The sequence below is a fragment of the Rhinolophus sinicus genome, linkage group LG02, assembly GCF_036562045.2.
Source record: "Rhinolophus sinicus isolate RSC01 linkage group LG02, ASM3656204v1, whole genome shotgun sequence".
Taxonomy (NCBI): domain Eukaryota; kingdom Metazoa; phylum Chordata; class Mammalia; order Chiroptera; family Rhinolophidae; genus Rhinolophus; species Rhinolophus sinicus.
The window spans coordinates 28,843,905-28,866,708 of NC_133752.1; the positions used below are offsets into that span (position 1 = coordinate 28,843,905).

Here is a 22,804-nt window from a genome sequence, read left to right on the forward strand (position 1 = left end):
ATAAACAGAGTTCTTCCTGTAGGGTTCTTCCTGTAGGGCTTATGTGGACTGCAAGAAATTTCCATAAACCCTAGCTGCTCCCACAAGCCCTACCAACTGATTGCTTCAAGTTCCAGTTGGTCTTTATCACTTTACAAACAGTTGTTAGTAAAGCAACGTTGCCTGGCCCACTCCAAAGGTGAATTTACCCAGTTCAAACACTGCAAAGGTTCAGATGCAAGCAGCTCCTCTGGAATGGCTGCTCTGCCTCTATTTTAACTTTGTCACTTTGTCACTTATGTCAACTTTGCACAAGCTCTCCCTATGAAAGCCAGACTTGAAAATCCTGCCGTTGCCTCTAGTTAACTTTGGCCTGAATCCCCTACACAAACAGCGCAAACTGAGTGTTTAAAACAAAGTGTACAAGTCCTACAAAGTAACTCGCACTGGGAAAAAGACTACACGTGAAACAGGAAGACAACACACACAGCCTTAAACTTTTGAGCCAGCGGGGAAGTGCAAACGTTTGGGGCGGGATTGAGCGAGCGTCAGCTCACCGCAGATGATCTTTGGTCGCCTGCGGACTCCTTCCCGGGCCGCCCAAGTCCTCGGGGTGGCAGCTGGCATTTCCCGAGGGCGTATCCGTATCGCCAGGTGCCAGGCGACTAAGACCGTGTCCTCAGGGCGCTCTGGACCCGCAAGCTTGGAGAAGGAAGGCGCCCTAACTCTGCGGAGGAAGGGGCGGGCGCTGCGGCTTCTGCTCCAGGAAGCGGAGGCGCCCTGGGCGTTAGTGTTGCGCTGGGTCGCGATGAGCTCGGCGCCGGGCCCCCACGGGGCTGTCCCTGCAGGTAGGGGGATGCCGAGGGCGCGGGACGCGGGTTCCGCCAGCTTTGCCGGGCGGCCCCAGGAAGTTGCGGGTTCTGGAGGGAAGCGCTCAGGTGCGGTGGGGGCAGCGTATCTTAGTCCAGGTAAACAACGCGGGACCCGCCGCCGCCTTTGTCCTCCGGAGGTGAATTCTTTCCAGGCGTCGGGCCACGTAAACGTTGACAGGCTGGCCCGGCGGGTCCTGGTTTTCCACTGCACCTGGTCGTGAGAAGTTGACTTTTACAAGTTGAGTCTGCTTTTGTTTTCCCACTTCTAAGTAAAAAGTTAAAGAAGTGGTTGCAGGCAGTCCTAATGGAAGCATGACCGGCCGGCCCCTGGGGTGCCCAGACGTAACGCGGAGATAAAGCCGGGCCTCTGCGGTTATGCAGCCCAGGATCGTCCTGCCGCCAGGAAACCTGCAACTGTTTGTGTGTTTGGGTTGAAACCACAGCAACTTTTCTCGACAAAATAAAGCAACTTGCTACACGTGTATTTTAGAATGTTCTTTCCTGTCACTTAATTAGATTGAGAAACTCCCGAGCCTGGCTTTAATTTTTTAAAAACATTTTTGTAAACCTTTTTTTTTTAAAACCTTTTTCAAGGTTGAAGTGCTAGCAGTCTATGTATAATGCCTTTATTTCAGAGCTTTTTATTCTTGATGCACAGAACAAGCGTTGCCCCAGGGCCAAATTGTAGAGTCACGATCGATCAGGGAGCGGCTTTGCCCTGGGTCCAGTAGCCATTTCCGTTTTGGAACCAGTGGTGGGGGATGGGAAACCGCAGCCGGGATCCAGGATGCCCAACCCCTAGGCAGCGCTCTTCCCCCTCCATTCTTTTGGTCAAGTTCCTTTTCCTGTGTGCTCCCTTTCTTGTCTTTCTCCACTCTATCCCCTTTCCAGTGTGTTCTAGGCTGACGTGGGTTACTCAGATAGGATGATGAAATAGATTGTTGATAGGGAGTATGGGTCAATTTTCTTAGATACTGCAGTGAATAAAGACGGTGACAGTAGATGCTCTAGAAGTTTGAAGAAATGAACACTTAGTTTAGAAAGGTAGCTGGTCTGTCTCACGTAGGAGAGGGTTTAGCAAGGTGACAGAGAGTGCAGAGCCTGGAATCCATAGGTGGGCCAGGCTTTCAGTCCCAACACTACTGCGCTGACCTTGGACAAGGCTGGTGCACTTTCTCTGGCCTCATGGGGCTGTGGAGCTGAGTGACAGAAAGTAATATAGCTAAGGTGCCAGGGTATCAAGAAATGGAGCTGGTAGGATTATCTGGAGAGATCAAATTAAGGTGACGAGAAAAAAAGGAATGATTTGTTTGGTAGAAATTAAACTAGTTTAAGGAGCAAAGAGGTGGTGGATACAAAGGAGAAGTGTGAAGAGGCCAAGTGTTAGCCAGAGGAAGGAGTCAGGGGGAAGCCATAATTGGTCTGTTAGAATTTACTGGGTGTGTGTGAGCCGCGGGAGGTCAGGCTAGAAAAGACCATAATCTCCCCAGCAAAAAGGGGTATGGAGTTTATGGGGGGGGGGGGGTAAATGAGACTGGTCCCCTTCAATGCTTCAGGAGCTTTTCGTTGCATTGTCTGGCAACAAAGGGTTTTGGGGGTGTGACCATGCCCTCCTGCTCCACCTCCTGGCTCCATGCCCCCCCCAGGCCCGCTGATCATAAGTCCCTAAGAGACAAACACAAGCCAGCAGGTATAAGGTACAAAGCAAGACAAGATGACTGTTAGGATAAGGTGGTTTCTACATTTCCAGGCGGTTTCTCCAGGCCTATGGCAAATACACGCTTGTGGGTATACAAGGTACAAGATGGCTTTTAAGGAGGTGTCTGCTCCTGGCTTCACAATGGTCTAATACCAAGAGTCAGGTTTAACAACAGACCCATTTTTGATAAATAGGTTGCCGATCAACAGGAATCTATAAATCTGTTAATGCAGGGTATTTCCTTCATTAAAATTTATTTTCTCCATATCAACAAAGCCATTTACCCTCTTGGCCAATTTATTGGTATTCATGCAGTATAATCCTTTTTAAAATGCACCTTTCCTGAAAGCTTGTCTGCTTGGTACATACAGCTTACAGTGACGGGCAGTCATGGTGTATTATTTTCTCTGGAACCTGAGTAAAATTTATCAACTCCAGGACAGTATTGGAACTTAGGATTCCCCAACCCACCCCACTCCCAGGGTGGATTTTGTCTGAGGAGACAGAGAGGGTAGAACAATCAGGTGTGAGGGAGAGACTGAGGAGAGGAGGAACACAACCCTCTTGGCTAGGAGGTGATGGGTAGGGACGAGTCTGTACTGTAGAGCCTGGGGTGCTTCCTCAAAGACCTCAATTTAGAGGTGCATCTTGCTGTACTGTTGGTATTTCTGTTTACTCATTACTTTCTCCCCTTTAAGCTGTTAAGTTAGTCAGGTGAAAACATTCATGGGTACATGGGTCCTTATTGTAAAAGATGCCGGACTCATTGTGCTCTACAATACAGAAGCCACTGGCCCCAGGTGGTTATTTAAATTCATTGAAATGAAATAAAATTAAAAATTGAGTTCCTCAGTTACACTGTCCATATTTCAGGTGCTCAAGAGCCACATGTGGCCAGTGGCTATCGTGGGACAGAGCGAAAGCGCAGGTATAGAACAATTCCGATTCCCAGAAAGTCCGATTGCACGGCACTCTTCTAGGGAGTGGAGAGGGATTCAGTAAAAGGTGTCCAGAGGGTGGAGAATTCCAAGCACTGGTTGCGAGCAGAGGGTCTCCATTATAGGGTTATAAGCACAAATGTGTCAATCAGGAGATCCAAAGTCTGAGCCTTTGCGCTGCCCCTTCCCTTCCTCCACCCAAACTTCAACCTCTTCGGGGCTGTAGGGTAATCCAGTATTAATCACACACTGTGTTTCGCTTCTATATGACTTAATTCCTTCTGTTTCAGAGAATATTTGCAAACACATTTTCTGTAAAACAAAGCAATTTCATATTTCATTTGAGTTCCATAATCACAGAACTGTCACTTGAGCATATTTTGCAATTAATGCATTTATGTAATATTTTCTCCATTTCTCTTTATAATATTCTTTGCTATTTTACAGGTAAGAGTTGGGGATGACAAAGAATTGAGTTACTAATTTATATGTCATTTGTTTATTATTATATTAAGCGGTTTCCCTTCCTTTCCCCTTACCCTCCTTTTCATATACTTTGACTTTTAAACTAACCAAAACAGAAGAATCTTAGAGTGTGGACGTCAAAGGTGTATGGGAGTTCCTGCTGTGTTCCACTACCGTAAGTCAAAAAGTAAATTAACAAAAATCAACCTTTTCTTTTACAGGTGAGGAACAAAACATGACAGAAACAGATGCCTTCTCTAGCAGGTAAGAATGTGCTGTTTTCTAATAAAGGTCTCTTCCTTTGGTAGTCATAATTAGACTATAGAAATCAAAGCAAGAAAGGGTAAAAAATAGAACCGAGTATGTCAGGTTTTAGCATTTGAAGAGATGCAGGTTAGTTTCTGCCCCTGGTTGTGAAAGGACCTAGAGTGATGTTCAAAATGTTTAACAGTGGATATGGCATGGGCCCCAGAGCTGGAGCTTGGCCTGGGCCAGACCATTGTCCTTGGGTGCTGGATGTTGGAGACCTGGGGGAAGGAAAGACACCCATGCAGATGGATTGGGGGTGGGTACTCATGATGGGCGCTGTTTACCAATTGGTACAGAAATATTCAGGACTTTCCTTACTAGTATGGCCATGAGGCTTTCGCAGGGCACAACAGTGGCATGTCAGCTTGGCAGAGGACAAAGCAGCAGACTTTTGTCTACCCTACACTTTGACCTGGGGCTTGGAGGAGCTCACTGTTTAATATGACTTAAAGTGATTGTTTTTTTTAAACTTTTCATTAACAGTGAAATATTTGATCCAGCAGCAAAGTACAAAATGGACCATAAGAGGAGAGGAATGGCTTTAATCTTCAATCACGAGAGGTTCTTTTGGCACTTAACACTGCCAGAAAGGCGGGGCACCAGTGCAGACAGAGACAATCTTAAGCGCAGGTAGTAGTTTTATCTACATGTCAAGGTGATAAGATACTTAAATGACAACTACTTATCAAACCTTGTCCCCACCAATGAAATAACAGAGCAAGAGTATTGGGAGGGTGAGCCTCAGTTGGGCACAGCCTCCCTTAGGAACGTGCCTGTTTTCTTTCTAACCCTGTACTATTAAATGTTAGCAGGCTTTGCATTGTTACAAATATACAGTTGATACTTGAACAACCCAGGTTAGAGGTGCCGACCCTGTGCATAATCAGAAATCCACATGTAAATTTGATGCCCCCAAAACTTAAGTTGTCCCTCAGTATCCACAGGGGATTAGTTCCAGGACCCCCATGGATACCGAAATCCATGGATGCTTACGTCCCATGTATAAAATGGCATAGATCAATGGATATAGTCAGCCCTCCGCATCCATGGACTGACGGTGATCAAAAACAGTGCAGGTATTTTTTTAAAAAAATCCACACATAAGTGGACTCTCACAGTTCAACCCTGTGTTGTTCAAGGGTCACCTGTATTTGCATAGTAGACAGCAGTATTTTAACTTGAATCAGTTATTACGAGTAAATCCTTTCCTACCGTGGGTGATCAGGGAAAATCATCATTGTCATATTTTTCTTTCCCCCTAAAGAAGAGTCATTTTACATGTCAAAATGTGTATAGATTCCTCAGTTAAAATAGGGTATGTGACAACTTTGAATAGCTCATAAGCTAATATTTCAATTAATCTATCACCAGGTTTTCAGATCTAGGATTTGAAGTGAAATGCTTTGATGATCTTAAAGCAGAAGAATTACTGCTCACAATTCATGAGGGTAAGTAGTTTTCCTATCCTTCTTCTGATGGGACTGAGTACTTTAATTATCCTACCTGTAAAGACAGGTCCAAATAATGAACCGTGTTGTAAAAAGTCTTTATCAGTTAACTTGGCATGGGTTATAGGTTTTGGTTGTGCCTCTCTGCTTATATGTTACCCACCACATTTAAGAGCCCCTTGCAAAGTATTATGCCTCTAGTTTATGTTTAGCATACCACTAGTTACAGTCTATTACTCTAGGAGGGAATGAAATGACCTTTTCATTTACAATTAAAAGTCTAAAATGCAAACACTATAGATGCTGGACAGTCATTTTTTAATTGACTCCTACCATACCCAACTTTTTTATTGGCTTCAAGATACTGTTGATTTACATACATTAAGTCTTAATTTCTACATCATTATGCAGTAGGTATGTTTATCACAGTAATCACTGCATGCCATCCATGGATTCTTAAGTCATTTGCCAATGGATTATTATAATATGTATATAACAAACTTTCTTCAGAGCTTTTTCTTTAGGTATGATTGACATATAACATTAGTTTCAGATATACATGATTCGATATTTGTGTATATTCCAAAATAATCACAAGTCTTGTTACCATCCTTCACCATACAAAATTACAAAACATTTTTTTCTTGTGATGAAGACTTTTTTCTTTAAAAATTAATCCTAAGAGAGGATTTACTCTCTTAGCAACTTTCAAATATACACTACAGTATTATTAACTACTATTCCCATGCTGTACACTGCATCCCCATGACATACTTATTTTATAACTGGAAGTTTGTACCTTTGACTCCTTTCACCCATTTTGCCCACCCTCCTCTCCCCTCTGTCAACCATCAATCTGTTCTCTGTGTCTGAGTTTTGGTTTTTTGTTTGTTTGGTTGGTTGGTTGGTTGGTTGTTTGTTTTAGATTCCACATTTAAGTGAGATCATAACAGTATTTGTCTTTCTCTGACTTATTTTACTTAGCATAATTCCCTCAATGAGGTCCATCCATATTATCGCAAATGGCAAGATTTCATTCTTTTGTATTGCTGAATATTATTCCGTGTGTGCCATTTTGTGTATCACAATTTAAAAAAAAAAAAAAGACTTTTATTTATTTTAAGTTTGTTTTTCCAGGACCCATCAGCTCCAAGTCAAATAGTTGTTTCAATCTAGTTGTGGAGGGCGCACCTCACAGTGGCCCATGTAGGGATCGAACTGGCAACCTTGGTGTCACGCTCTAACCAACTGAGCCAACTGCCCGCCCCAATCACAATTTCTTTAGCCATTCATTCATTGATGGACACTTAGGTTGTTTATATATCTAGACTTGTAAATAATGCTGCATGAACATGGGGGTGCACAGATCTTTTTACGTTTTTGTTTTTCTTCAGATAAATACTCAGACATGGAATTGCTGAATCATATGGTTTCTTCTTTTTTTTTTTTTAATTTTTGAGGAACCTCCATCCTAGAGCTGTTCTTTAATCTGTAAATCATTTTAACTGGCTGCTTACCAGGTTTTCTACTTTGCTTGCTCATAAGCTTTGGAGGATATCCATCTCATGTCTTAATAGTCTTGGAAGCTCCAAGTGCTATAGACATATTGAAGATGCTGTACTCACTAGAGGTGCAAACAAAGAGTGGGTTGTAAAGTAGTAGGTTCTGGGCCTCTCTGGTCTTCTAATGCAGAGAACTTTTATAGCCAAAATGACTGGGATCTTGAAGGCGGTTTCCCATAATAATCCCTTTGTGTTTTACATGTCATTGTCTGGTTTAGAAAAATTAATGAAATCTGTCCAAACTCTATTATTTTGAACTTCAATAATTTTGATTTTTAATTAGATACAATATGGGATAAATTGTTTGATTAAAGACTTAAATATGTTTCATTACAGGCATTTTATATTTACTATAAGAATAACAAATTTTCTCCCTCAATCATACGTATGTAACTTTTTTCCAGTATTAGTAAATTGAATTGTTATATGTAGCTAATAAGCATCTTATTTTCACTTTTATACGAACTTTTGGGGGCCTTTATAGCATCAACCTCTAGCCATGTCGATGCCGATTGCTTCTTGTGTGTCTTCCTGAGTCATGGTGAAGGTAGTCACATTTACGCATATGATGCCAAAATTGAAATTCAGACATTGACTGGCTTGTTCAAAGGAGACAAGTGTCAGAGCCTGGTTGGAAAACCCAAAATATTTATCATTCAGGTAAGACTGATAATGTTATAATCTCAATTATAAAGCCCAGGGTCTGTGTATGTGATTATAAAGAACTAAAGCCAATTTTGAAAGTAACTTTCTCCAGTAACTGGAAAGGCCCTTTTTGAATTCTAGCCAATCAGAGTTGCAATTTGAATTATTAATAGTCATTTTTAACATAAAAAGAATAAAGATTCTTGGTATCTTTATTACTTGGATTGATATTTGAAATGACTCAAAATAAGCAATGTGCTACTCCGTGGCCCAGGCTGGTTAGGTTCTCTGGGAGCTGGAGAGCCTGTAAGCCAGTGGGAAGGGTGGAGGCATAGAGAGTTCTAGTCCTAGCTTCCCTCATCCTTCCAGTATCCCTTAAAGCAAGAGGCTGTTCCCCCCCGCCCCCCCGCCAAATTGGTGTTAGGGGTGAAAATATTATTTGGCCTGAATAACGAACGTCATTTAGTACATCAATAAGGATTTTGAACAGAGAAGAGAATTCCTGTATTTCCATGAATGGTATGGAGGAAGAGACCACATTCTCCTTCCTGACCTAGATCCTTAAGGGGAGGGAGTAGGGCGTCTATAAGAAAAGAAGTTACGCATGATTCCCTGGTTTCTTGTTTGGACAACTGCATTGGGGTGTCTGTGGGAAATGCAGTTGGAGGTACAGGTCTAGAACCTAAGAGGCAGCCTGTGTTGGAGACATAAACTTGGGAGTAATGAGGCGATGGATGGTAATGAGAGTGATAGGTTTACTCATGTCAAGTAATAGCCTGAAAAATGAATGTAAAACGGGACTGAGGGACACCAATGAGGAATGAGCAGAGGAAAGATGCTAATGAGGGTGGCCCAAAGAAGTAGAAAAATGACAAGATGATTGATTGCTTCATGACAAAGGGAGGGGCCAGCACTGTCAAAGACAAGAGAATTGGAAATAATGAATGAGCTCCTATGAGATGATAGCCACAAAGGAGGAAAATATTTCACCGAGTTATTTTATTTCTCTATGCCTCAGATTTTTCATCTGTGAGATGGGGATAAAATTTCATCTGCCTCATGGGGTGGCTGTGAGGATAAAATGACCTGGCCTAACAAATGAGAAACTTAGAATAGTGCCTAGCACATGGCAAGCCCTCAAGGAAAGGCTGACTTCTATCATTGCAATGGAAGGCATCAAGTTCCAGGTATTCTACATGACGTTTAGGAAGATGGTGGAAAACAAGGTCTGAAAATAAGCCTGATGCTTCTAAATAAGATTAAAATCTCTCTGTAAAAATAGGATATTAGGGGTCTTCTGTTTATCTGATAACTTTGAAATCACTCAGGACTCTTTTTAGACTTTATAATTCTTTATTTCATGATCGATGGCTGCATTTATAATACTAAAACAGAATCTGTTAGGTCACCGTATTACGTTTACTAGGGCTGCCAGAACAAAGTCCACAGACCGGGTGGCTTAAACAACAGAAACTTATTTTCTTACAGTTCTGGAGAAGTCTGAGATCAAGGTGTTACCAGAGTTGATTTCTACTTAAGCCTCTCTCTCTGGCTTGTAGACGAGTGACTGTCTTATCGCTCTCTTCATGATCTTTCCTCTGTGTCTGTGTCCTAATCTTTTTTTTTTAACTAATAAAAAAAATTGTATTTACTTAGAAGCATTCAGAATGTCAACAAAACAGCTGCAATTTCTTTCTTGCAATTACAGAGTGGTATTCAGTTAACAGAACAACAGTTATTTTGTATAAGTTGCATCAGAGACAATTGAAGATGAAAAAAACTACCATCCCCATATATAACTAATTTGTGCTGTGCACCAACAAGGACCGGCTTTAAATTTCCATGCCAATTTACAACCCCCATACTGTACCAGGCAAGGTTAGTGGCTATTGAAAATACCACCAGGACGGGGCTATCTAAAGACACATTCAGTAGTGTGTTCACTATATAAGAAAAGACACTACAGTTTAAAAACAAATCTTACACAGCCTTATATTTCAGTTTTTTCTTTAAAAGGAGTGAGTTGTGTACAGGGTTAAATGCTTTATAGACAAGAAGGAAAAAAACTGCGCTAGAACCAACTTATCATCTTCTTCATCTTTTTCCTCCTCCTCATCCTCTTCCTCCTCCTCTTCATCTTCCTCCTCATCATCCTCATCCTCTTCATCTTCCTTGTCCTCCTCCTCTTTCTTCTTTTTCTTGCTTTTTTCAGCCTTGACAACTCCCTTTTTTGCCGCCTCAGGCTTTCCTTTAGCTCGCTATGCAGCAATATCCTTTTCGTATTTTTCCTTCAGCTCAGCAGCCTTCTTCTCATAAGGCTGCGTGTCACCTGCAGCAGTGTCATTCCACATCTCTCCCAGCTTCTTTGCAACATCACCAGTGGGTAGGCCAGGATGCTCTCCTTTGAGTTCTGGGCGATAACTCAGAACAAAACAAGAGAAAGGCTGAAGGAGGCCTCTTGGGTGCATTGGGATCCTTGAACTTCCTTTTTGCTTCCCTTTTAGGAGGAATATAAGTTTTCATTTCTCTTTCATAACGGGCCTTGTCCGCCTTTGCCATGTCTTCACATGTTCCTTTTCTTTAGCAGACGTGGTCCTCCCCCTCTCTGAGCGCTTCTTAGAAAACTCTGAGAAGCTGCCTGAAGCATCTGGTGCTTCTTCCTGTGCTGCTCCCGGCAGGTTTGCACAAAGAAAGCGTATGACGACATTCTGCCTCTCGGCTTCTTAGGATTTCCTTTGCCCGTGTTTAATTAGTTTTCCTCAGCACGCACAGAGTCGCCCAGTGCCTGCCCGACTTGCACTTGCCCCAGCGCTGTCTCTGTGGAGCCCAGTGCACTGCAGTGGCTATCCTAATCTCTTCTTATAAGGATACCAGTCATAGTGGCTTAGGGCCCATTCATGTGACCTCGTTTTACCTTAATTACTTCTTTAAAGACCTTATCTCCAAATACAGTCACATTTGAGGTACTGGGGGTTAGGACTTACACATATAAATTTTGGGAGGGGAAGAACAAAATAGAGCCCATAATAGTCATTTAAGAGTAGAAATTAATGTTAGCCTTTGTGTGAGTCAGAACTAGTGGGTAGGAATGTGTGACCTCACTTTCAAGTAGGAGCAAAAGAAAGAAGGCATATTAATAGCTGTCTTCTCAGGTCAGGTGGTGTCATTTTGAACCTTAACAGTTTATGGCAGCAGGTAGGCAAGCGAAACCCAATCTGGGAACATATTATCTGATTAAATAGAAACATTTAGGCAAATACTAGAGCTTGTAAAAGGATGACTCTTGGCACTGTGGTGTAGTTAATCTAGGAATGTTTAAACCACAGCAGCTTTCTTTATATCATACCTTTCAATCAACATAATTTAGTGTATAGTTGAAGATGCCAATTTTTAAAAGACATTAACCAAAAGAAAATGTAAGTAGGGAAACAACTGTCAGCTTTAGTCTGCTCTAAACCCGAGTGCCTTGTTTTGGAAGTGCTATATAGTGGCTTCTGTTGATGTTGACATGAAGGGGTACTGAATTATGCATCCGCTGTAAACATTAAGCATTGGGGAGAAAAGAGGAGGTAAGTAAAGGAGGTGGTTTTCTTCCTTGTCTCGCAGGCATGTCGGGGGCACCAGCACGATGTGCCAGTCATTCCTTTGGATGTAGTGGATCATAAGACAGCCCCGCCGGATGCCAATGTCACCCAGGTGGATGCGGCCTCAGTTTACACACTGCCTGCTGGAGCAGACTTCCTCATGTGTTACTCTGTTGCAGAAGGTGTGTCTGTGTTTAATACAAATATAGAATTGGCTTTCCTGTAAGTTTCACCTTGGCTTGATTTGGATCATATCTTTCTATTGGGACACAGTGATTTAGTTAGTCCTAAAGCTCACAGGCCTAGAGTGGATTTCTTTGATCACATAGCACAAAGTGATACATGACATTGTAAAATACCATATAGAAAAATCATCCCTGAGAACTAAAGTCTAAAGCTTCAAGTCTAATTATATAGAATATTAGCAGCCTGCTGTCAGTTACTCCTGGTGATAGTGTCATTGTCATATTCATGGGAAGCTTTGCTGACAAATATTTGATGACGATTGTTCTTTTCTTTTGCAGTAATTTTATGTTTTTCTTCTTTCTAATCTCTTGTCCCAAAATCATCACCTGGCTACTATTAGGTTGGTGCAAAAGTAATTGCAGTATAAAAGGTTAAAAATTGCAAAAACCACAATTACTTTTGCACCAACCTACTATCTTGGGAACTTATAGACAGTAGAGGAAATTATATGTATGAGGTGTGATCAAAAAAATACAGTGAATGTTTAAATTAAAAAAAATTTATTACAGTGAAAGACACATTGCCATTAATCCCCCTCAAAATAGTCCCCCTCGCTTTGAACACACTTATCCCATTGTTCTTGCCACCTTCTGAAGCAATTCCGGAAGTCCTCTTTGGTGTCTTTAGTTGTGCTGTCATGGCTGCCTCCATGTCCTGAATCGATTCAAAACGTTTACCTTTTATGGTCATTTTGACTTTGGGGAAGAGGCAGAAGTCACATGGTGCCATATCTGGTGAGGATACACCGTAATGTTTTTATTTGACAGAAATTGCCATATACCAGATGTGATATGTGACACAAAGCGTTGCCATGATGGAGGATGAAGTAGACATGAAAAGACTTCCAGAACTGTTTCAGAAAGTGGCAAGAACATCGAGATAAGTGTTTTGAAGCGAGAGGGAGTATATTTAGGCAGATAAAAGGCAATGTCTTTTACTGTAATAAATTTTTTTAATTTAAGCATTCACTGTATTGTTTGATCATTCCTCACAATTAGCCCCATTTTTATAGAACTATATAGAATTAATCCCTTTCCCACATGAGAATAGTCAACAGGGAAACATGTAAAAACTATATCATGGATATATCTTAGTCCTCCCCAAGTATTTTGGAGAATGTTTCTATAACAATGAATTATAAAGGTGTTTTTCAGTCCTAATAACTGAAAGCCAGAAAACTTCAGTGTCCTTTTCCTATCTTTTTTAGGTTATTACTCTCATCGGGAAACTGTGAACGGCTCATGGTACATTCAAGATTTGTGTGAGATGCTCAGGAAATTCGGCTCATCTTTGGAGTTCACAGAGCTCCTCACATTGGTGAACAGGAAAGTTTCTCAGCGCCGAGTGGACTTTTGCAAAGACCTAAGTGCAATTGGAAAGAAGCAGGTCCCTTGCTTTGCTTCCATGCTAACTAAAAAGCTGTACTTCTCTCCAAAATATAAATGATAGGGCTGTTTTATGTATTTGTATTCAAAATGGATTTCCCTTCTTTTTAATATAAATATCATTAGATTGAAGCTTACAGTACAGCAATTTAAAATGTTTTAAGGTTTAATGAGAACATTTAAATAAATAGTTCATATTGGACATAGTGAAGGGGTTTGATTTATGTAGAAATTAAATCCTCAGGGAATTTCTATAAAAATCCACAAACATTTCTAGTACTTGATTTTTATAATTTGTAAGGTTACTCAAAATATCTGGCTGATTTAATTTGTATTTTGTGAATTTTTTAAATAAAAGTTTATAATGTTTTTAAGGTTTTTGAAACTCAAGAATTATTAAATTGGTGCAAACGTAATTGCAGTTTTTGCAATTATTTTTAACCTTTTAAAGGGCAATTACTTTTGCACCAACCTGATAGTTTTCCCTTAATAAAATATTTGAAATTCATGTTTTACCAAATTTTTCTAATTTGCATTTTTATTCATTATGTAATTTTATAGACTTGTTTGTTGGTCATATAAATTTATCTACATATGAATTACCCCTTTTTTGTATAGGACTTTAACTCTCACTTATGAACCTTTAAAAAGTGTTATATGGCATTCTGAGGAAGAAATATAGAACAATCAATTCTTACTTAGTATGGGCTAAGTATTTGCAAAATTTGATTCTGTCAATATCTTCCATGTTAAGTTACTATACATTGTCCAGTAGTCATCATTCCCACTCACAGACCATCCTGTTAATGGGATAGATGTTACTTTTAAGGTTCAATTCTTACTAATATGATATACAAAATTTGAGTAATACTGTTTTGTTAATAACCTGCCAGAGGCTGATGATGGTTATATGTTTGGGCTTTTCATAACTGAACTTGTGAGTTGCTAGTTCAAAAGCAGTAGTTTGCATATATTGTTTCAGCTGCAGTTCAAAAAACGTGCCAACCATGTGCTGCAGTTGGTGGGACATTCATAACCTTGTTTTATGGTCACGGCAGGGCCTTCACTGTCAGGTGAACTTCTTACTTCTTTTAACTCCTTACCACAGATGTGGCCACTGCTGTGCTTCTCCTTTCAAGAGCTAATGACTATGAAATGCCCCTCAGTTCACCTGATGAACACTGGCTGGCCTAGGCAAAGATTATACAATTCTGGTTACCTAAGAGAAATAAGCTGGTAGTATTACAAAGCTCTAAAACAAAACAAAACAAACAAAACACATTTTTTTTCCCTTGAATGTGACCAAAGAGTTTATTTGAATAAATCTTTTTGTTCAGATGCAGTGACATTGGTACCTACATACCTGGGCATCAAATTGCCATCAAATCTGAGTCTGTGGAAGCAATGGGGGCACAGCTGAATCCTGTATGAAATACCGTTTCCCCGAAAATAAGACCTAGCCGGACAATCAGTTCTAATGCATCCTTTGGAGCAAAAATTAAAACCCGATCTTATTTTACTATAAGACCCGGTCTTATTTGACTATAATATAAATATATAAGACCGGGCATTATATTAATTTTTGCTCCAAAAGATGCATTAGAGCTCATTGTCTGGCTAGATCTTATTTTTGGGGAAACACGGTAGTTGTCTCAGAATAAGAATCCTTTTGTAATAAAATTAACATGTAGTGTGTTTGGATGCCTTTAATTTTGGTTCCAATCCCTGTAGACTTAAAACTTGGAACATGAATAGAAAGATCATAAGCTGTTTATGTTTTTAAATAACTAATCTATAAAGTTTTAACATAAATGATGTGCTATTTGGAGAAACTACATTTTAAATATTAAAAAGGTCAGCGTCTGGCCTATTATCACTGAGCTGTTGTGGCCGCAGTATCAGAAATCAGTTTTACTTGTCGTAAAATACAATATGACTTAGCCACAGCTCGTCTGATGAATAAAAATTATTTTACTCTGTAAAGTAGGAAGACAAAAATCACAGAACGCTATCTTTACTAGAAATTTATTCATTTTTCACATGACACATTTTCTTAAGTCCTGAAAATATAGACTTATTCTTTGATAATTGTCTCATATTCTTGTTCGGGGTAAGCAAAATTTTTCTGTAAAGAGCCAGAGAGTAAATATTTTAGGTTTTGCAGGCCACACGGTCTATTGCAACTAGTCAACACTGCTACTACAGGGCAAAGGAAACAGCCAGTCAATACATAAATGAGCACTGTTGTATTTCAGTAAAACTTTATGTACAGAAACAGGTACAGGTATTAGTTTGCCAACTCCTGCTCTAGTCCATCCCATCTTACCGATTTTCCTTTAGGCTGTTTACAAGAATTCAGAAGCCATCCTTTCCACTTTCTTAGTCTAGACTCTCTCCAGCACTGTACCTGAAAACACCACGGGCCTTTCCCCTCTCTTTCTTGGGTACCTAGTGTGGACCAGGCATTATTCTTGGCACTGGGAGGGATGCATCAGGGAACAAGCAAACAATCTCTGTTCTGGACTTACATTCAGGTGTGACATTTGTAGGGTATCTGCCTTGGGTTAGGCATGTTTAAAATACTTTATCTCACTTTATTCTCATGAAGGTCAATGGTCTCAACATAAAAAAAAACATCCAAACCTGTAGAGAATTCTAATGAGTTTATTTGAAACAAACTGACAACAATTGCTGGGAAGCAAAATCTCAGATTAAGAAAATGCTCCAGAGAATGGCAGTTTTGCAGCTTATTTTATACATTAGAATCAAAGGAGGAGACATGAGGGTTACATGAAATCCATTGGATAGATTGAGGAAGTGGGAGAAAGCAAGGGGGCGGGGAGGAGAGGAATCTCATATTGGATAAAAAGTAAAATTGAGAGGCACTTTTTACATTGGTGAGTACATGGTAATACTAAACATAGCACAGAGATGGTATGAGGGAACAAGATATCAATGGGGTTGTGGTCTTGGGCAGTGTGTTGTGCCCTGAGGGGTGAAGTGGGGTCGGGTGGGGTAGGAGGGATTACTGACATTCCAAAGGTATGTTATCTTAGATGCAAAAAGACAGTAGACAGCCTTACTTAAGGTAAATATTGATCTTTGTCAAGAAAGCTACAGGCCCAGGGTGTGACTGCCCACCATGACACACTTTTAGTTAGGAATTTTTATGTTTAGACCATCCTCCCGTTAATTTCAGTCTCTGAGTTTGTAGGGCCTCCTGTGCTGGCCTCCCCTGAGCTGGTCAGGTTAATTGCCTAGTGTCTCCAACTAGTAAGTGGCAGAATTTGCCCGACCCCAAAGCCTACATTTTTCTATCCCACACTGGATTTACTCTTTTCTATGTTGAACCCAGCATCTTGCTTCCATTATCTGACCCCATCCTCCCAGTTCCACTTTGTTTCAAGAAGTCAATTTTTCGTTGTATGTCCTCTGCTGTAGTTAGAGAAATACCCCCCATACAGAGCCAAGACCTGCTTCGGGTCTCCTCCCACCCCACTGTATTCTCCCTGACTGAAAAGCCCTCCCTCTTTCCAAATTCCACCCAAAAGGCAAGGCCCACCTTTCCCAACTGGTTTCTCTTCGTTTTTATTGTATTGAGGATCTTGTCTCTTCTTGGGTATAGAGTTCCTTAAAGGCAGAACATGTCCTAAGGGCTTATTGCAATATTGCAAGTTATATTTATTTGGTCTTCATCCTCACAGCTCCCAGAACCCTTAGAGTTTTCTAAGTGTAGAAATTGATAAAGGCACCTTTTGTTATATTAATGAGTTAAGTTCTGGATCCCATCCAAGGGTGGCAGCTGGCTGCCAGGAGAACCGTGTGGTTTGAGATTTGAAGCTTTCAGTCCCACCTCTGACCTCCTGTGAGGGGAGAGGGGCTGTAGGTTGAGTTCGATCACCAATGGCCAATGACTTAGTCAATGATGACTATGCAAAGGAGCCTCCATACAAACCCAGGAGGACAGCTAGTTGGCTTTTTTGGGAGAGCTTCCACGTTGGGGAAGCAGAACTCCCATGTGCCTGCCACATGCTGGGCCCCAAATTCCACGAGGACAGAACTCCTTTGTTGAGACCTCATCCCATGTATCTCTTCATCTGACTGTTGATTCATATTCTTTAATATTCTTTGTAATAAATCATCGGTGATTTAATGAGTAGATAGTTTTCCTGAGTTCTGTGAGCAGCTCTAGCAAATTAGTGTAACCTGAGGAGGGGTTTGCGGAACCTCTCATTTATAGCTGGTTGGTTAGAAGCACAGGTGACAACCTGGGCATGCGACTGGCATCTGAAATGGAAGGCAGTCTTGTAAGACTCAGCCTTTTACCTGCGGAATCTCATTCTATCTCCAGGTAGAACTGAGCTGAACTCTCAGACACTACACTAGCTTCAGGGAATAGCTTTTTGGTGTGAGGAAACATGCGCGTGCACACGAACTGGGTCTGGGAACCCTTTTCAGTTGTCATAATACTTAACGTGGTGATATTCATTATAAAAATATATAGGTGATTATTCATAGCTTAGTAATAAAACACTAATATATTGCTAACTCAGCATCTCCTTGTTTCAGAGCTACTGATACAAAGGCAAGTGATCACTGTTGTTTTTCTAGTTAAGGTGTAAAAAGCCTGAATCGGATTTGATTGAAAGATATACACTGAAAACACTGAGAGCTGTTTGTTTGTTTGAAACAAATCTCTGATATCAGGGTAATACGTGTGTCAAACAGTGAAATCCTGGATAATAGATTAAATACCATTAGTTGTAAATTTACAAAAATGTACGACCTACTATGAGTAGATGCTTAAATCTTCTACCTATGTGTACTGCGGCTAATTAAACTCTCTAAACTTCAGTTTCCTTATTTATTAAATTGGGATTAAAAAACAGGTACCTCATAGGGTTATAGGATTACAGATAATTTATATGTAAAGTGCCTAGAATAGTATTTGACAACATATGATAAATAGTATATATCTCCATAAATATTAGTTAAAATGAAACATTTAAAATATTTTATAATAATTTTAGCTATATTTAATGATAAAAATCTTCCAATTACTATGTATTTAAAAAGAAATTAATGTACATGACAGATGGTTACTAGACTTACTGTGGTGATCATTGCATAAGGTATATACTGAATCATTACGTTGTACACCTGAAACTAACATAATATTGTACGTAAACTATAATAAATACATTTTTAAAAAGAAATTAATGACAAGATGATTCTAAATGAAGCCTAAGAACGAAAGTGAATGCCAAGCACACTGACCATTTCACCTCCTCATAGGGAATGAACACAGCACAGCTGACGAGGATTCGTAGTCTAAGGGCCAAACTGCAGCAGCAGATACTCTGATTTTGATGGACGCATCCAATCTCCTTTCAGTGTTAAACCTCAACAAGTCGTGAAAATCCAGAAACCAAAAAATCTCAAGTGAGAACTCCCAAGAATACTTGTGTTTTGCAAGCATTTTTTTTTTAATAACAAGAGACTGAAACAGTAAAATTCAAATGAACTATGGGACTCAAAAAGTTCCAGTTTCCAAGTTGCAAAATCAACACATAATGGAAAAATTCAGTGACATTTAAAAATGTAGGATTAATTCTTTTCATTGAGTTCCTCTACTTGCGTTGGCAAATAGAGAGAGCGGCGCACCTGGTTCAGGGATTCTTTAGCCTGTCAGAGGGGAAAAGAAAAAGTCCCTGATCAGAGCACTAACACATATCAGCATGGCTGCTGGAGAGGAATGTCAACACATACACTAAACTACTAGTGACAAACGTCTATAATATTTCAATTTATGTGGATCCTTTCTTAAAAGGTGAGTTTACGGTTTAAGAGGTTCCTGTTATGTTAGTTTTCCACTTTATAATTGTTTCCAGTTCATATTCAAAACAAAACTCTATGACCTGTCAGCTTCCCTTATTTTCTCAACTTTATTACCTTAAAAAAATACTTCATTGAGTGCTGCAGCCCAGTGCAATAACCTAGTTGGAAGAACATTCCTTAGCCTTCTTGGATTGGATAATTCAAATGTAAAAGTTTCCACAAAAAGCATCATTGTATATTTCCTAAGTAGTGATTTTATGTAATAATAATAATTTAAAAATTCAAGGCTCTTTAACTCAAATTTTTGGTTTACAAATTTAATTTCAGTAATATCTTTTATTTTTTTAAGAAATAGGTAGTTTAGAAGGTACAGGTAACAAAAGATATGATTGATTACTGGCTATTAAGTGAGCATGCATTGAGCAATGGAAGATTTTTTTTTTTAAGGAGGACGCAGCTCACAGTGGCCCAGGTGGGGATCGAACAGGCAACCTTGGCGTTATCAGTGCCATGCTCTAACCAACTGAGCCACCCGGCCACTCCCAATGGAAGCTATTTTTACCAAAACTTTTTAGTAAAATATACTAAGAAGAATAAAAAATCTAGTTATATTTTGAGAAGTCAACATCTGAACAAGCTAATGCGTCCCATGGGAGGCCAGAGATAAAAGCTGCCTAAGAAACAGATTGTGAGAAAGTGCTTAACAGCACAGGATCTGGAGACAAACTTTTGGGTTCATATCCTGGTTTCCCCACTTTCTAACAGTGTAAGTGACATTAAGCACCTCCACTGTCTCATATGAAAGATGGAAATTATTAAATGAGGAATACCATATTTATTCTTCTATTTTCAAGGAGAAGAAACTTGCAATGCCTTAAGAGAGTTGGAAATTCTTTATCAGTGATCACCTCCCTGAAATTCTACTTTCTTTTATGTTTTTAATAGTTACAAATCTGCAAATAAGCTTGCTATTGGACTGTTCTCTTTAAAAATACACTCACTTAGAAATAGATTTCTATTGACAACTACTATTTTACTATCTCAAAGTCATTTAAGACATTTTCACATACACATTTCTAATATAGAAGACAATGAAACTGCGGGATATGAAACTAGTTTCAGACAAGTCAACTGTTTCACTAAACAAACACCAATACACGGAAGATTTAACTTGTGAGGACAAGCCCCAATTGTATTTCCCTGACACTAAGTTCCGGCTCCCAAACAAGACCAGCTGTAAGATGCTGTGTTGTAATCAAGTACCTTAGCAAGATCTTCTTTTAACTTGTTGTATTGCACCACATCAAAATGCTGTCGCTTTGATTTCTTGTGAAAGAAGTGAAGAAACTGCCTACTCTTAATAGCTGAGTAAGTATAATCCTGGAAAAAAAAAAAGAAGAATACGTTTTAAATGAACATTATGCCTCCACAAGAAAGCCTTAGCAACACGAAAGCAAAGGAAGGCAGATGAGTACGGTATTTGTAATGGCCATCGGAGGAAGTATAAGGCCACACAAGTAAAATATTTAGTCTCGTTTTAGACAGATGCTCCTTTTGAAAGTGAGCAAGCTGGGAAAAGAAATCACAAATACTGGGATAGAAGGGAGAAAGGGGGAAATGGAGATTTTTAGAAAAATAATCATTAGAAAAAGCTAAAGTTACTAGGTGTGTTGCAATACAAATTCAATTTTTTTCATAAATGAGGGCACTGAACATAAATTTGATGTGTTTATCTCAGCAGAGGAATTTGTGCGTTGTACTATTTATTTCTCTATAGAGGTTATATATAGTTTCTCTGTGCTGTATATAATCTCCATCCTCATGAAAAACAACAACAAAACTTATAAAAACCAGCTTATAAAAACCCAGATAGCAGTAATTCAGTAATTAGAAAGGCTTATTGCTCATTACATAACTTGTATAAGGAATTCTTTGCAGAAGCTGTTCTAACTTAACATTTCCCTAACAAACTACTCACCTGTCGAGTGACAAGAAAATATGCAAAAAAGACCATGGAGTTTGCAAATGTGATGAAGTATGTAACTGGTTCCATGATATCCCAGGAGTACACCCACCAGGTGAGCCAAGCCAGCGCCCCGCCCTGAACTGACAGCAGCGCTAATCCACCCCACAGGAGTCCACTGGTTTTGGATTCTGAGCGAGCTTCGATTCTAGCTTTCATCTGAGAAAAAAAAAAAATTACTGTTAGTTCAGTTTACAAGAAGAAAAGGAACAAAAGTAATGCACATTGGCAGTAGATTTACGAAAAAACAATGTACGTACCTTAATTAAAAAAAGAAACTTTATTGCTAAAAAATGTTAACCATCATCTAAACCTTCAACGAATCACAATCTTTTTACTGGTGGAGGGGCTTACCTTCAATTTGCAAAAAAAAAAAAAAAAAAAAGCAATATCTGTGAAGCTCAATAAAGAGAAATAAAATGAGATATGTCTGTATATTGTTAGTGAAAACAATGTATAATAGCCCATGCCCTTTTCTGAAATAGGGAAAAATAATACAACATATTTGCATCTGTACATAGATAAAGAAAATCTGAAATGGTTCACAGGTGTGAGGATATGGTATTGGGAGGGCAGTGGGAGGAAAGCTTTCCATTGGCCACCTTTTTCATTTTTTAAATCTTAATAGAAGTAAATATATCAGAAATTTTCCAAAAAGTACAGAAAAAAATGTAGGTACACAATCCAACAAATCATATAAAAAAGTCTCTCTCAGCCATCCCCTAAGTATCCTATGAAGTAGTCAATATTAAAAGTTTCTTTTATATTCAGAAAGTTTCTATTCATACACAAAAACACACGTACACCTACTCATATTTAAAAATCACAAATGGGATCACAGGTTTAAAAGATGCAGAGTTTTCCCTTAAATTAAAACAAACAGACTCCTGCCCCACTTTTCCCCCAAGGTTATTTATTTCTCCACCACTGATTAACTTCAGATGTTAAGAAAGCACCACTAACTTTCCAGTTGCAGTTCTGTTAGGCTGGGGCCATGGGCCTATTCTCTAAAAACGAGACTGTGGTGATACTGCAGCTAGTGCATCGCAGCTCATATTATACTCATGTACAGAGACATTATGGCCCATCCGTGGAAAGGAAGCAGAGCACAGAGTTTCAGATGGCAGCTCTAGAGTCAGACCACCAGAGTTCAAGTTCTGGCTCTAGCTCTGTACCTTGACTATCTCAGTGTCCCCATCTGAAGCATGAGAAAGATAACAGTACCAAACTCATGGCTCATTGTGAGGACTAAGTGAAAAAATGAGAATATGTAAAGCATTCACAAAATGCTCACATGGAGAACGCTCAATAAATATTGAGTTTTATTTTCAAACAGACTCAACTGTGATGCTTCCTAACCTCTTCGAGGGGATGCAGCTGTCCTTTCAGGTGGTCAATCTTCTCCAGTAAATGATGCTCTCTCTTTTTCTGAAACTCTTCTAAATGCAAGGCTGTAAACAGTCTGTGAACCAAGGATTTCATGTTTTCCATCTCGGTAGCATGCTCACTATTCAGTTTTTCTGAGAAAAGACACAAGGGAAACACAAGGCAGTCACCACATTTTTTCCTCCAGGGTCTAAGTCCAGGGAACCAAATCTGAGTCCCGGGGTCCGGCTACTGTGGCTGGCTCTGAGCCCTCCCAACTCCTAGGCAGGTATTTTGTATTGACCTTTCTTCCAGTCTCAGGTGATTCCATTAGTCCCTCTCGTGTAAAGACAATCTGGAACGATAAATTACTAGACAGCAGATTTAAAATTCATTATGTTTTTGTTTCTCTTTTTTCTTTGTAACATGACTTTTGCTGTTTCTGT

General features: G+C 39.7%; 2 protein-coding genes and 1 pseudogene across 5 annotated transcripts in view; 1 reads left to right on the top strand and 2 right to left on the bottom strand.

The window, feature by feature from the left end:
• Nucleotides 1–24: 24 nt before the first annotated feature.
• On the top strand, nucleotides 25–13,640 carry CASP6 (caspase 6). 2 transcript variants are annotated; one of them, XM_019741993.2, is made up of 7 exons: nucleotides 25–947; nucleotides 4,175–4,217; nucleotides 4,746–4,892; nucleotides 5,634–5,710; nucleotides 7,757–7,932; nucleotides 11,524–11,683; nucleotides 12,955–13,640. In XM_019741993.2, the coding sequence occupies exons 1-7, from the start codon at nucleotides 542–544 to the stop codon at nucleotides 13,191–13,193; spliced, it is 1,248 nt and encodes a 415-aa protein (XP_019597552.2). In that variant the 5' UTR covers nucleotides 25–541; the 3' UTR covers nucleotides 13,194–13,640. The 2 variants fall into 2 exon arrangements, with proteins under 2 accessions (XP_019597552.2, XP_019597553.2); XM_019741994.2 differs by having other exon boundaries at nucleotides 42–827.
• On the bottom strand, nucleotides 9,927–10,666 carry LOC109452714 (high mobility group protein B1; annotated as a pseudogene).
• A 2,140-nt stretch (nucleotides 13,641–15,780) lies between the features above and the next one.
• MCUB (mitochondrial calcium uniporter dominant negative subunit beta) overlaps nucleotides 15,781–22,804 on the bottom strand; it is a 74,811-nt gene continuing 67,787 nt past the window's right edge. For all 3 annotated transcript variants that reach the window (XM_019741892.2, XM_019741893.2, XM_074322535.1), the window contains exons 5-8: nucleotides 22,353–22,513; nucleotides 20,949–21,152; nucleotides 20,234–20,350; nucleotides 15,781–18,817 (exon numbers count right to left, since the gene is read on the bottom strand). In XM_019741892.2, the coding sequence (XP_019597451.2) occupies nucleotides 18,740–18,817; nucleotides 20,234–20,350; nucleotides 20,949–21,152; nucleotides 22,353–22,513 (560 nt within the window). In that variant the 3' untranslated portion in view covers nucleotides 15,781–18,739. The remainder of the gene's footprint in view (nucleotides 18,818–20,233; nucleotides 20,351–20,948; nucleotides 21,153–22,352; nucleotides 22,514–22,804) is intronic.

Coding starts and splice junctions, on each gene's coding strand:
- CASP6 (XM_019741993.2), top strand. CDS start 542: ATGATCTTTGGTCGCCTGCGGACTCCTTCCCGGGCCGCCCAAGTCCTC. Junction 4,893..5,633: donor AGAGACAATCTTAAGCGCAG/GTAGTAGTTTTA, acceptor ATCTATCACCAG/GTTTTCAGATCTAGGATTTG. Junction 11,684..12,954: donor GTGTTACTCTGTTGCAGAAG/GTGTGTCTGTGT, acceptor TATCTTTTTTAG/GTTATTACTCTCATCGGGAA.